A 14,186-nucleotide genomic window follows, 5' to 3' on the forward strand; every position below is an offset into this window, starting at 1 on the left:
GCCGCAAAGCACCGCGGGAAGAGGGCTGGGCCTACGCGACCTTTCGGTGCCTGGGAAGTGGCCGTGAGAATCCTCCCCTGGCGAGCGGCCTGGAGAGGAGCTCGTAAGCCTCCGTACGTGGCCCCGGTGCCGGTCTTTACGTCTGTGCCTGGCGGATGGGCAGAGAGTTTCGCGTGTGGACGGGAGGAGGAAGCGTCTTGTTGGGTAGAGTTTCTGGAGACACGGCCGTGCGTGCGGTTTCCGCCGTAGGGGCGTCGGGAATTCGGAGAGGAGGCCCCCGGTTTGCGTTCGCGGTCTCCTGTAAACCGATGCTCACTGAGCCGGAGGGTTACTTGCGGCGTTTCTCGTCGTCTGCGGCTTCCGTGTCGCACGCGGGCTTCCAGCCTTTGGTTTCTCTGCGGCTTCCGTTTCTAAAACGTTCGTCTGATAACATTCGCGGCGTCGCCTTCATTAAGTGGTCATTGGTTTCAACCTTGGAAACCTGGAACTCCTTTTGCAAGTTGAATTGTACACGGGATCTCAGCTAAAAAAGATGAAGTAATTATTTAAGAGTTTGACTTTTTTAAAAAAATCGTTTTTAGGTAAAGGTAGTAGAATTTTTCTTTTTTTTAAATATGTTTTTATTTTTAGAGAGATAAGGGAGAGGGATAGAAAGAAACATCAGTGAGAGAGGAACATCACCCCTGGGCTGCACGCCCCCACCTGGGGATCAAGCCCGCTTTCGGGGCAGGTGCCCTGACGGGAGCCCTACCGACCCCTTAGTTCCTGGGTCCACGCTCAGTCACTGAGCCCGTACACCGGCTGGGTTTAAAGGTTTGACCTTTGATGAATTAGGATTTGATCTGGGATCAGATGAAGGGGCAATTTTTATCACTTTATGTGTGTTTTGCTTTAGTATGCAGGATGGAGAGTATCGTGGATTGCATGGACTAGTGTTTGCAAACGGATATTTTTTCAGCTTTCTCAGGATGCCATATCGGCAAACTTTTCAGTTAAACTCAACTAAAAGCTTGAAAGTAGATGAGTGGAGAATTTCTTCTCAGGAGTTGAATTCCCCAGTAACATCTGACAATTACTTGTCATATAACATCTCATCCCAAATAATAACATCTCATCCCAAATTTTGTAAGACAAGAAGCCCTTAACATAACAAGAACTAAATTACAACACCTTGCCCATTTAACTCCTAGGTTTTGGCAAGAATATTAGAGCCCTGACCGGTTTGGCTCAGTGGGTAGAGCGCTGGCCTGCGGACTGAAGGGTCCCAGGTTCCATTCTGGTCAAGGGCACCTCCCCAGTAGGAGGTGTGCAGGAGGCAGCTGATCGATGTTTTCTGACTCTCTATCTCCCTTCCTCTCTAAAAAATCAATAAAATGTATTTTTTTAAAAAGAATATTAGAGGAGTGGATGCCCTTGCTAAATTAGTGAATTTGCTTCTAGGGTTTTCTGTGCATGAAAAAGGATAGGTGTAAATTGTAACCTTCCTCATCAGTGACATAGCTACAAGGAATTGAACTACATTTACCCAAATGGCAGGAAAAGCTATTTTCTGAAGATCTGAAGTAAATTTTTATTTTTAAAATGAGATGCAGCCCTGGCCAGCATTATTCAGTGGTTAGAGCTTTGGCGGCACACTGGAGGGTCACAGGTTCAATTCATGGTCAAGGGTATGTACCTGGGTTGTAGGTTTGATCCCACCCTGGGTCAGGGCATGTGTGTGTGGGGGGGGGCGGGGGGGAGACAACAAATGGATGTGTATCTCCCATTCATGTTTTCTCCCTCCCTCCCTCCCTCCTCCTCTTTTCTCTCTCTTTCTCCCCCAACCCCCCACTACCTTCCACTCTCTCTAAAAATCATTGGGGAAAAATATCCTCGGGTAAGAATTTTAAAAAGAGATGTGAATGAAATGTTTGCTGAACCTCAAAGGCTACTTATTTATAGGATTAATTTCAAAGTTTTTGGTTTTCAAAGACCTTCCTGATATGATCCCTTTCTGCTTTTCCAACTTCATTTCCTTCCACTATCACTCTTGTATTTTATCTTTAATGGTAACTCCACTCCTTACTGGTATAGTTCCAATATGCTTTTGCACATGCTGCCCCTATAACTGAAATATCCCTTATTATTGCTTCATAGAAACCTACTTTAATATATTTTATTGATTTTTTTACAGAGAGGAAGGGAGAGGGATAGAGAGTTAGAAACATCAATGAGAGAGAAACATCGATCAGCTGCCTCCTGCACACCTCCTACTGGGGATGTGCCTGCAACCAAGGTACATGCCCTTGATCAGAATCGAACCTGGGACCTTTCAGTCTGCAGGCCTACGCTCTATCCACTGAGCCAAACCGGTTAGGGCTTAGAAACCTACTTTAAAACCTGGCTCAGGCCCAGCTGGCATGGCTCAGTCGTATTTCTCTCCTCCCCACTTCCACTCTTTCTGAAAATCAATGGAAAAAATATCTTCTGGTGAGGCTTTAAAAAAAAAAGGCCAGGGGCATGACTACCCACCATGATCTGCCCAGTTAGGAATTTATGATCTGATCACCCTGTGAGGTTACTTTCCATAGAACCCCTTCTATTGTCCACATGGGGAATTATGCATTGGGGGAACACAAGTATTTTAGAAGCAGGTGGGGGAAATGTTTGAAAAGACATAGGAGAAAAAAAAAAAACGGGAGGGGTATAAATTCAATAAAAATGAAAAAAAAAGACATAGGAGAATAAATAGGTCTTGGAATCATAGGACTCAGGGAAGGAGAGAATTTCAAGAAGGGAAAGTAGTTCTGAGAGGGGCAATAGGTTTAGAGGTTGGATCCTTGAATGTGTTTAAATGCTTATATATGAGAGGAATCAAGGAGGGGAAGAGGGGTTGATTCAGATGATAACTGGCTCAATAGGAGGGCAGTGGTGGGGAGAGGTAGTGCGTACAGGTGATTGGATTAATGTCAGAAAGATTTACGTTTTCTAAGACTATCTGATAAATTAAATAATCAGATTATTTTTGGATTTGGTGGCATTATGCTCTCCTCAGACCAAGGAGAATAGAAGTGGAGAAGACTAGTCCCAGAAGAAAGTTGAGAAGTGGAAAGCAAAGCTGTATTGGGGAAAAGTGGATGAAGGGAGGAAAGTAAGTGTTGGTATTGTGAGAACCTCAAGACCAAGCTATCTGAAGACCCTTTTGTTGCTTGTATTAGCAGCAGGAAAATGGCACCCGGTGTGAACCTTGGTTCAGCAAACTCAGTTCTTGAGTTCTGGCTAAGGGAAGAATTCAGAGCCAAGTCTCAAATTATAAAAGAAAGTTTATTTAGAAAGTCACAGAGGTAGAAGTGGGCTATAGCGAGTTGGGGGAGTTCTTATCTCAGAACTCTTCATCAACTCATTTTGCATTTTAGGTATCCGGAAACTGTTCCCCAAGAAGAAAGGAAGTGGAGAATTCCTTTACATCAGATACTCAAATGAAAGAATCACCAACAGAGGGTGGTGACAAGGCAGTGGCACCACCACTACTGCAGCTGGATGAAATTAAGACAGAACCCGACAATGCTCAGGTAAAATGGTACTTGTTTTCTTTTTTCTAGAGCAGCCTCAAATTACAAATTTTAGTTATTTAGATGCTGGTTTATTGGTTGAAATTTTTAAATCCAAAGCAGTGGATCAAATAATATAAGGTATGTGGTGTTCAGTGCGAAAACAAGTATGTACAAGAATGTGATTTGAGAGTAGAATGAGCTGTTTCGAACTGGGTGTTTGGATTGATAAAAGGATGATATTATGGGCCTAAGGTTAACACATTTTTGTTTTTGTTTTTCTTTCTTTTTTTAAAAATATATATATATTTTTTTTTTTTTTTTTTTTTAAAAAAAATAAAAAAATTTTTTTTTTTGATTTTTTTTTTACAGAGAGGGGAGAGGGATAGAGAGTTAGAAACATCAATGAGAGAGAAACATCGATAAGCTGCCTCTTGCACAGCCCCTACTGGGGATGTGCCCGCAACCAAGGTACATGCCCTTGACTGGAATTGAACCTGGGACCCTTCAGTCCACAGGCTGACGCTCTATCCACTGAGCCAAACCAGTTAGGGCTGTTTTTGTTTTTCTTAACTTGAAACAATTCAAATAACTATTATGTTTTGATGCTACTGCCTATATCAAGTTGTAGAATACATTTTAAATTCTTAGACTTATTTTCTTTATAATTTTTTAATCTTTATAATTTTGGGGGTTTTTGTTTTTTTGTTTTTTAATATATTTTTACATATATAAAGAGGGAGAGAGAGATAGAAACATCAAAGATGAGAATCATTGATCAGCTGCCTCCTGCATGCCCCCCACTGGGTGTTGAGCCCTAACCTTGAATCGAACCATGACCTTCTGGTTCATAGGTTGACACTCAACCACAGTTTTGTGTTTTTATTCCTAAACTTTTTAAGATATTGCATGCTATAGAACTTATAAAGGATTAACTGGTTCAGGCTATGATTATTCTTTAAGTAGGACCAACTTTCCTTGGAATATTTGCATATGATCTAGGTGAAATTTCTAATGAAGCAAAAAGTAAATTCAGTTTTAATTTATTTCTTGTATTTTGCTTAGAGAGGCCCTAAAGTAAATCAGTGTCAAGTAAGGATAGGACTCCCATTGGGTTGGTGACAGAACAGAATGTTGTCCACCTAGGAAGTGTCTGTTGCTTTTTTAACCCATACACATTAAAGAATAGATCAAGTTTAGACAGATTGCCTGTTGCTGTGAAAAAACACACACTCAAAACCTCCTTTGTAAAACTCATTCAACCCAATCTAACAGTTTTTGTGTTCAAGGTCTTTATAAAGACAACTAGAGGCCCGGTGCACAAAAATCATGCACGGGGGTGGGGTAGGGTGTCCCTCAGCCCGGTCAGCACCCTCTCCAATCTGGGACATCCCTCTCACAATCCGGGACTGCTGGCTTCTAACCACTCGCCTGCCTGATTGCCCCTAACCACTTCTGCCTGCCAGCCTGATCGCCCCCTAACCGCTTCCCTGCCAGCCTGATTGATGCCTAACTGCTCCCCTACCGGCCGATCGCCCCCAACCATCCTCCCCTGGTGGCCCAATCACCCCCAACTGCCCTCCCCTGCTGGCCCAATCACCCCCAACTGACCTCCCCTGCCGGCCTAATGGCCCCCAACTGCCTTCCCCTGCCGGCCTGGTCACCCCCAACTGCCCTCCCCTGCTGGCCCAGTCGCCCCTAACTGCCCTTCCCTGCCGGCCTGGTCACCCACAACTGCCCTCCCCTGCCAGCCTGGTCACCCACAACTGCCCTCCCCTGGTGGCCATCTTGTGGCCATCTTGCAGTGACGTGAGGGCGTCATGTGAGGGCGCGAGGACCACCTAGGCTTTTAATAGTATAGATTAGGTGAAGTCACATTTAGGTACAATCCTATATAATAAAAGGGTAATATGCAAATTGGCCCTAACAGTGGAACGACCGGTCGCTATGATGCACACTGACCACCAGGGGGCAGACGCTCAATGCAGGAGCTACCCCCTAGTGGTCATTGCACCTCCACAGGGGGAGCACCACTCAGCCAGAACTGGCTCATGGCTGGCCAGTGTCCTGCCTCTGTGGCAGAGCTAAGGATGTCCTCTGAGGGCTCCTGGGCTGCCAGAGCGATGTCCGACTGCCAGCTTAGGCCCGATCCCCTGGGGAGTGGGCCTAAGCTGGTAGGTGGACATCCCCCAAAGAGTCCCGGACAGGCTGAGGGACACACACACACACACACACACACTCCCCCCACCACCACCACCCACACCCAGTGCATGAATTTTCATACACCAGGCCTCTAGTAGAAAATAATGTAGTATTTGATTGGTGTTATTAGCCAAAGGTCACCAAGAGGGGAGTGTTTATCTATGTGCCATGGTTCAATTCAGTTGTACAAATTTACTGAATAGACTTTAGCATAATTTATCATTTTGTTCAATTAAGTGGTTGTTTAAAATACATTGTGTTCATTATTTTCTTTAGGAGTATTGTCAAGCCCAACAGTCCAAAACTGAGGAGAATGAACAGAAAATAAGCACTACATTTACAGACAGTGGTAATGGAATTATTTAAATTAATCCTATTTATTCTGACCAATATGATAGCCAATTTATTCTTTTTTAGAATGTCATTGAATAGTGCATTTTTTGAGTTTTAAATCCAGAAGTAGCTTCTAAAATAAATTGGAGGGGGGGGGGAGGGAGCATACTTAATTTATTTAAATACTGAATGTGTTCTTTCCTGTTTTGTGTTTATAGCTTCACAGACGATTACAAACATTCAGCCTCCTCTGGCATCATCTGGCGTGAATAAAATGCTTCCTTCACTTTCAACCGCAGCTATTCAGGTTTCCTGTTCTGGTTGTAAAAAAGTCCTTCTGAAGGGGCAAACTGCTTATCACAGAAAAGGATCTACTCAGCTTTTCTGCTCCACACCGTGCATCACTGAATACATTTCATCTGGCAGTTCATCAGCTCTTCCCAAGAAAACTTGTGCAAACTGCTCAAGGTATATAATTCTAAATTATGCCACTTTTTACTTCTCTACCAAGATCTTGATTAGAGTCTTGGCTGTAGTTTTCTACATTTTCATTTTTTCTGAAGAAATATCACCTTGGTTTAGGGCAGTGGTCGGCAAACTGCTGCTTGCAAGCCACATGCAGCTCTTTGGCCCCTTGAGTGTGGCTCTTCCACAAAATACCGACTTCTGCACATAGGCCACGAAGTTTCAATCGCACTGTACATGCGCGCCCGCACATGGTATTTTGTGGAAGAGCCACACTCAAGGGGCCAAAGAGCTACATGTGGCTCGCGAGCCGCAGTTTGCCGACCAGTGGTTTAGGGAAAAGCTGCTTCTGTTTTCAGTTCCTCTAATAGAGTCTTTAGAAATCTTTTTAGCCCTAGCCGGTTTGGCTCAGTGGATAGCATCGGCCTATGGACTGGAGGGTTCTGGGTTCGATTCCAGTCAAGGGCACATGCCTGGGTTTCGGGCTCAATCCCACCACCCAGTAGGGGGTATGCAGGAGGCAGCTGATCAATGATTCTCATCATTGATGTTTCTATCTCTCTCTCCCTCTCCCTTCCTCTCTGAAATAAATAAAAATATATATATATTTTTAAATCTTTTTATGTTATTTATTGAGAGATTTGCAGAATTTAAAATGTGAGTTCTGTTTCTCTTTAACTTTAAACAATGTGATTTCCAAAGCTTTTATGGTATGCCCATTTTATTCGATTAACTGTGTCGGGAGCAACCTTTCAAAAAAAAATTAATCATATAACAGTTATTTTGAATCTTCCAAGGTATAAATGAAGTTATTTAATTTTCTTGAAAAATTGAATAGCCATAGGTAAACATACATGGATGGATATAATCTTTTCAAGATTCCTGTGAGCTATTGTTTTGGTCTTAGTTTACTTTTTTACATATGTAAGTCATTTCTGATATAGAGAAAGAAGGTAGTAGTCATTTTGTAATAAATTCATGAAAAATGTCCAGAACTTTGAACTATGCCCTGAGATGTGTAAAGCATCAGTGCTTTGAGAGTCTTACTGTATCTAGTATAGTCCTGGTTTATTAATACTCATTAAATGATAATGCTAAGTTTTATTTATTTATTTATTTTTAATATATATTTTATTGATTTTTTACAGAGAGGAAGGGAAAGGGATAGAGAGTTAGAAACATTGATGAGAGAGGAACATCGACCAGCTGCCTCCTGCACACCCCCTACTGGGGGTGTGCCCGCAACCAAGGTACATGCCCTTGACCGGAATCGAACCCGGGACCCTTCAGTCCGCAGGCCGACGCTCTATCCACTGAGCCAAACCGGTCAGGGCAATGCTAAGTTTTAAATGTCTTTGTTTCAGAACACAAATTCCTTTCAAATGATGTCTTATTTGGGAATCAGATTACCATAATTTGAATCTTCTTTTTTTAAATTGATTTTTTATTTATTTTATGTTTTTTAAAATATATTTTTATTGATTTCAGAGAGGGAAAGAGAGAAGGAAACATCAATGATGAGAGAGAATCATTGATCAGCTGCCTCCTGCACACCCCACACTGGGGATTGAGCCCACAACCTGGGCATGTGCCCTCACCAAGAATCCAACTGTGACCTCCTGGTTCATAGGTTGATGCTTAACCACTGAGCCACACCTCCTGGTCACTGTTGAGGTTTTATAGCAATGATTTTTAATCTGTTTTTAGTTAATGAAATTCTTAATATATTTCATGAATGAGATAAAAAATAGCTTGGAAAAATGACGTTTTAAATCAGGTTAGATGACTTTTTTTTGAGAGCTATGTATTTAAGAAGTATCATTTCTGTCCTTTAGTATCCCAGTTGGAACCAACTGGAGATCCTGAGAGCAATCAGTAGAGTTCAAAATAGGCCCATGTACTAATGTTGAACATTTATTTGTAGGAAAGTTGTTCAGATCTATGCTGAGAGTTTGTTTAAGCTAATTTTAGGCACTTGTAACAAAATTCCCCTTTTGAGTTTTTATTTATAAGGCTTTAGTAGATTAGAAGCAGCAATCTAATATACTAACAATATAAGCCAATAAGCATTTTCAGAGTTCCATGCTTCTGTCAATGCAATATCTTCTGCCTGTCTTCCCAACTGGCTAATTTTGTGTCTTAAAGGTCTGCCTCCAATATCTTTACCTCTTATCTATTCCCACACTATTCCTTCCTCTTTTACTACCATCCACCCACCCATATTTATTGTCCATGCTCTGTTTTTATAGTGTTCACAACTCCCAAAACATTGATCATAAAATTAATGTTTTAAAGAATTGATATTGCCCAGTTTAGATAATGAGCTTCATCTTCTTCTTTTTTTTTTAATGTTTTTATTAATTTCAGAGAGGAAGGAAGAGGGAGAGAGAGATAGAAACATCAATGATGAGAGAGAGTCATTGATAGACTGCCTCCTGCACGACCCTTACTGGGGATCAAGCACCCAACCTGGGCATGTGTCATGACCTGGAATCTAACTGTGACCTCCTGGTTCATGGGTCAGTGCTCAACCTCTGAGCCACACCTGCCGGGCTACAATGAACTTCTTAACATTAGAAACTAGATTACAGTCATCTTTATATCCCCATCATGTAAACACTGCCTGGCACCAGTGGATCCTAGAATTTTTGTCATGAAGTACAAGGATAACACAACTCAGACTGCATTTAGAGCTGTGATTTAAACCAATGAAATGATTGATGATATGATAATGAAATGAACATGTTATTTTGGCTATCATCTGTTTAAAAGGGTAGAAAAATCATGCATAATACACTAAAACTTTGTAAATGTTGAACTGTTAAAATAGTGCTCATTTCAAGAGTATTTAATCCCGGGGTAGGGGAGCAATGGGGGATAAGGACACATATGTAATACCTTAATCAAGAAAAAAAAAGAGTATTTAATCTGAAAAACTATTATTCTGAAATACTGATATTCTGAAGGTTCTAGGTAGCCAGGTATGTTGGTCATTTCCTGTAGTGGCAGCTCACAAATTTTCTGTTCTCCGGCCCCTTTACACTCTTGAAAATTATTGAAGACCCGAAGAGTTTTAGTTTTAGATAGGTTATGTCTACCAATATATACTGTTTTAGAAGTTAAAACTGAGGAATTTAAAAACTATTAGCTGATTTAAAATAATACACTCAGTGCATGTTGACATGAATATCATGAAAAATAGCCTTTTTTTAAAAATTTCGTGAGAAGAAAATTTTAGTGGGCATTGTTTTTATCAGTTTTACTTTAATGGCAGGCTGGGTTTGCATATCTGCTTCTGTATCCAGTTTCTTGCAAAATTCTGTTTTGGCAGAAGTCTAAAGAAATCTGGCCTTACAAAATGTGTAATTGAAAAAGGGAGGAGTGTTCTACTAGCATTTAGATCATTGTGGATGCTCTTTGATACAACATCAGAAAACAAGTGGTAGGGGTTTTTTTTGTTTTTTTTTTTTAATATATTTTATTGATTTTTTACAGAGAGGAAGGGAAAGGGATAGAGAGTTAGAAACATCGATGAGAGAGAAACATCAATTAGCTGCCTCCTGCACACTCCCCACTGGGGATGTGCCTGCAACCAAGGTACATGCCCTTGACCGGAATCGAACCTGGGACCCTTGAGTCCGCAGGCTGATGCTCTATCCACTGAGCCAAACCGGTTAGGGCAAGTGGTAGGTTTTTAAAGGTTGGTTGTAATATGTAATCTGAAACCATATCAATGAACTTTTTGTACTGCTAAATTAAAATTCATTGGTCTATTTGTACTTTGGTTATTTTCCCCATAAATGATTTCTGTTACGTGCAATCAATCGAAAATATTGGTTCAGTGAATTATGCAGATGTTGATGTATTTCATTACGCAATATTTTTAAAATAACTTGTTTTTTTTTAAATCACTAATGTCATCAGGAATGTCTAAGTGATAGGGAGCGATTAAGCTGGAAGTAGCAGATACAAGAATTCAAAAATTCTTATTTTCAATGAAACTCAAATTTTATCATTGGCAATGAATACTGCCAATTGTGTTCTTTGAAGTAACAGTCTTACTTAATTCATTTTTGAGAAAAAATATCTTCCAGGTATCTACTTCTGGGTAATAGTTGTTCTTTCAGGTAAAAATGTATTTCATAGAAAAAGTGGCTAACCTAGGTTATAAGTCTTAACATTCCCACACGTGGTTTTCCTTGAGACTACCATCGTTCTTGAGTGTACATGGGTAATTCTTTATGCCTATATCCTATTTTACCACACAGAAAAGATGTGATGTACTCAAGGATTAAGTTTAATAAAGTGAGTAATTTTTACAGCGAATGCTTGGCTGTGAATAACACTAGTATTGGTACATTTTGGTGCTACTACCTTGATTTATGGTAAGGTTCTGGCAGTTTTACCCAACCATTGCTTTTTTTTTTCCCCTCACAACTTATCGAGGTGAAATCCACATAACAAAAAACCATTTCAGTAACATTCATACATTGGCAGTGTTGTACAACTACCACCTCTATCTAGTTCTAAAACATTTCTGTCACTCCAAAGTAAAATGCTTTATTTAGTTTCTCCACATTTCCCTCTCCTGTCCCCTCAGCCCCTGGCAACCACCAGCCTGTGTTCTATGTATTTATCTATTCTGGATATTTCATATAAATGGAATCCTACAGGTGATCTTTTGTTCCTGGCTTCTTTCCCTTAGCATGTGTTTGAGCTTCATCCATGTTGTAGCTTGTATATCAGTACTTCATTCTTTTTTATAGCTGAATAATACTCCACTGCATGAATATACCACAATTTCTTTATCCTTTCATTCATTGATGAGCATTTAGGCTGTTTTAACTATTGTGAATAGTGCTGTTATGAACATGCATGTACATGTTCTTTTTTAAGTACTTATTTTCAATTCTTTGGGGTGTAAACCTAGGCGTAGAATTAAAGGGGCCACCATTGCTTTTCAGATGTACAGTTAAAAAAGCAAATAACATCTTTTTAAAATACATATATATATATATATACATATATATTTCTTTATTAATTTCAGAGAGGAAGGGAGAGGAAGAGAGAGATAGAAACATCAATGATGAGCGAGAATCATTGATTGGCTGCCTCCTGTATGCCCCCTACTGGGGATCAAGCCCACAACCCGGGCATATGCCCTTGACCAGAATCGAACCTGGGACCCTTCAGTCTGCAGGCCAGCACTCTATCCACTGAGCCAAACCGGCTACGGCAGTGATCGGCAAACTGCAGCCCCTTGAGTGTGGCTCTTCCACAAAATACCACGTGCGGGCGCGCACGTACAGTGCGATTGAAACTTCGTGGCCACACTCAAGGGGCCAAAGAGCTGCATGTGGCTCACGAGCCGCAGTTTGCCGACCACTGGGCTAGGGCAGCAAATAATATCTTAATGTGGAAATAGTTTTGATTTTGTGGATTCCCTCAGCATCTGGGGGATCCCCAGGGATTTACAGACCATACTTTGAAATCTTCTGTCCTGTAGATTCCAAAGTTGGTCAGGTATGAATATGTGACATCATTTATTATTTCTAGCACCAGCTGACACAGGTTAGGTAATCCTTAAAACTGCACTGTCAGATGTGTTTTATAATCCCTACTTTATAGATGAGTAAATTAACATGTAGGGAATAAAAATGACCTATAAGTAAAAGAACTAGATACTAAATTTGGGTTTTCTTATATCAAAGCTGATATTCTTACTGTTTCACAGTTCTACAGGTAAATGAAACAAGGGAGAAGGTTGTTTGAGGGTGTGATTTAGCTTATAGAGAGAAATTATAATATGGTAAAACTGTTTAATGATGCCCTATTCTTCAGGTAAATGAAACAATAAGGGATGCCCTAGCTGGTTTGGCTCAGTGGATAGAGCATCGGCCTGCGGACTGAAGGGTCCCAGGTTCGATTCCAGTCAAGGGCACATGCCCGGGTTGTGGACTCGATCCCCAGTAAGGGGCGTGCAGGAGGCAGTTGATCAATGATTCTCTCTCATTATTGATGTTTCTTTCTCTCACTCTCCTTTCCTCTCTGAAATCAATAAAAATATTTTTGAAAAAGAAACAAGGGAGAAGGTTGTTTAAGGCAGTGATTTAGCTTATAGAGAAAAATTATAATTATGACAAAACTGTTTAATGATGCCCTTGTTATTTATTTTCAGAGACATTTCAAATCTAAAGGATGTCATCAGTGTCCAGCCGAAAGATACTACCTTTAGCAAAATTTTTTGCAGCCAATCTTGTCTAAGAAAACTATCTGTTAAGCTATATACTGACAGGATTTCAACCAAATGCAGCATGTGTCAGAAGACTACTCTCGTAAGTTGCAATTTTTTCATCTTTAGGGACTCTGATTGATCCGCTTAAATACTAGAATTTTTACCGAATTTTTTTTTTTTTACCCTAGATTCAGTATGAAGTAGAATATCAGAATATGAAACATATGCTTTGCAGTAATGCCTGTTTTTCAAAGTTTCACTCTGCTAACAACCTCACCATAAACTGTTGTGAGAACTGTGGAGTTTACTGTTACACTAGTTCTGATCTGTTCCATATACTTCAGGTGGAAGGACAGTCCCATTACTTAAACAGTTCAAAGAATATTACAGCATGCCAGCAGGTATGAATAAAGATGTGTTGCCTAAAGGGAGGACTACTCCATTTGAATTTGACTGCATAGGACTCAATGAAAAATTGAAAATTGAGTCCCTTCTATTAGTTGGCTTGTGAATGGTTTCACTTTAGGAAAATGTGTGGGTAATAGATTTTAATACCATTGGGAATAGTTTCAGTTGGTAAAATGATGGAGATGAAATAAAAGGCTTCTGGTAATTCCTTCTTGAAAATAATTCATGGTAAGTGCTAGGTGGAGATTTTCCTAAAGAACCTCAGGTGATCATCTTACCTTGAGGAAAGGCAAGCAGATGGAAGCTCGTTTATAAACTACAAATAAAGCTAACACAAATAACAGTCTACTGGTAAGACTCAGCCAAAAAAGTGTTTTTGTTTTTAGTTCCATGTATTTCTTTTTTTTTTTTTTTTAACACATTTTTTTTGATTTCAGAGAGGAAAGGAGAGGGAGAGAGAAATAGAAACATCAATGATGAGAGAGAATCACCCCCTACTGGGGATCGAGCCTGCAACCTGAGCATGTGTCCTTGACCGGAATCCAACCTAGGACCTTTCAGTCTGCAGGCCAACACTCTATCCACTGAGCCAAACCAGCTAGGGCCCATGTGTTTCTTTACACCTAAGCAAGGTTAAGGTGAATCAAGAATGTCATGCTTTTTCTGAGTGAATCATAGGAGGAAATAAACCAATGAAAAATACCCCCCTACTGTTGATAGGAGAGTCTTGGGTGGGTGGTCTGAGCAGAGAAGCTTTGGTAGATGCAATGAACACAGTCTGAGCCCCTTTCATGACGTGGGATTATCACATATCTTGTTTATATGATGCTTTGAGACCCAACTCTATCCTTATATAATTCTTTCTTTAAAAAAAGTTATTGGCCCTAACCGGTTTGGCTCAGTGGATAAAGTGTCAGCCTGCGGACTGAAGGGTCCCAGGTTCGATTCCGGTCAAGGGCATGTACCTTGGTTGCGGGCACATCCCCAGTGGGGGGTGTGCAGGAGGCGGCTGA

At 40.7% G+C, this 14,186-nt stretch overlaps 1 protein-coding gene across 7 annotated transcripts in view; it reads left to right on the forward strand.

The window, feature by feature from the left end:
- The first annotated feature begins 6 nt into the window (after positions 1-6).
- The window catches only part of ZMYM1 (zinc finger, MYM-type 1), a 22,611-nt gene continuing 8,431 nt past the window's right edge, over positions 7-14,186 (forward strand). The window contains exons 1-6 of one of the 7 annotated variants that reach the window (XM_005868560.2): positions 7-113; positions 3,396-3,551; positions 6,009-6,081; positions 6,284-6,533; positions 12,709-12,865; positions 12,954-13,166. In XM_005868560.2, the coding sequence (XP_005868622.1) occupies positions 3,459-3,551; positions 6,009-6,081; positions 6,284-6,533; positions 12,709-12,865; positions 12,954-13,166 (786 nt within the window). In that variant the 5' untranslated portion in view covers positions 7-113; positions 3,396-3,458. The other 6 variants (XM_014541523.1, XM_014541520.1, XM_005868557.2 and 3 more) reach the window with 6 other exon arrangements.

Source organism: Myotis brandtii, unplaced genomic scaffold, assembly GCF_000412655.1.
Source record: "Myotis brandtii unplaced genomic scaffold, ASM41265v1 scaffold274, whole genome shotgun sequence".
Lineage (NCBI taxonomy): Eukaryota > Metazoa > Chordata > Mammalia > Chiroptera > Vespertilionidae > Myotis > Myotis brandtii.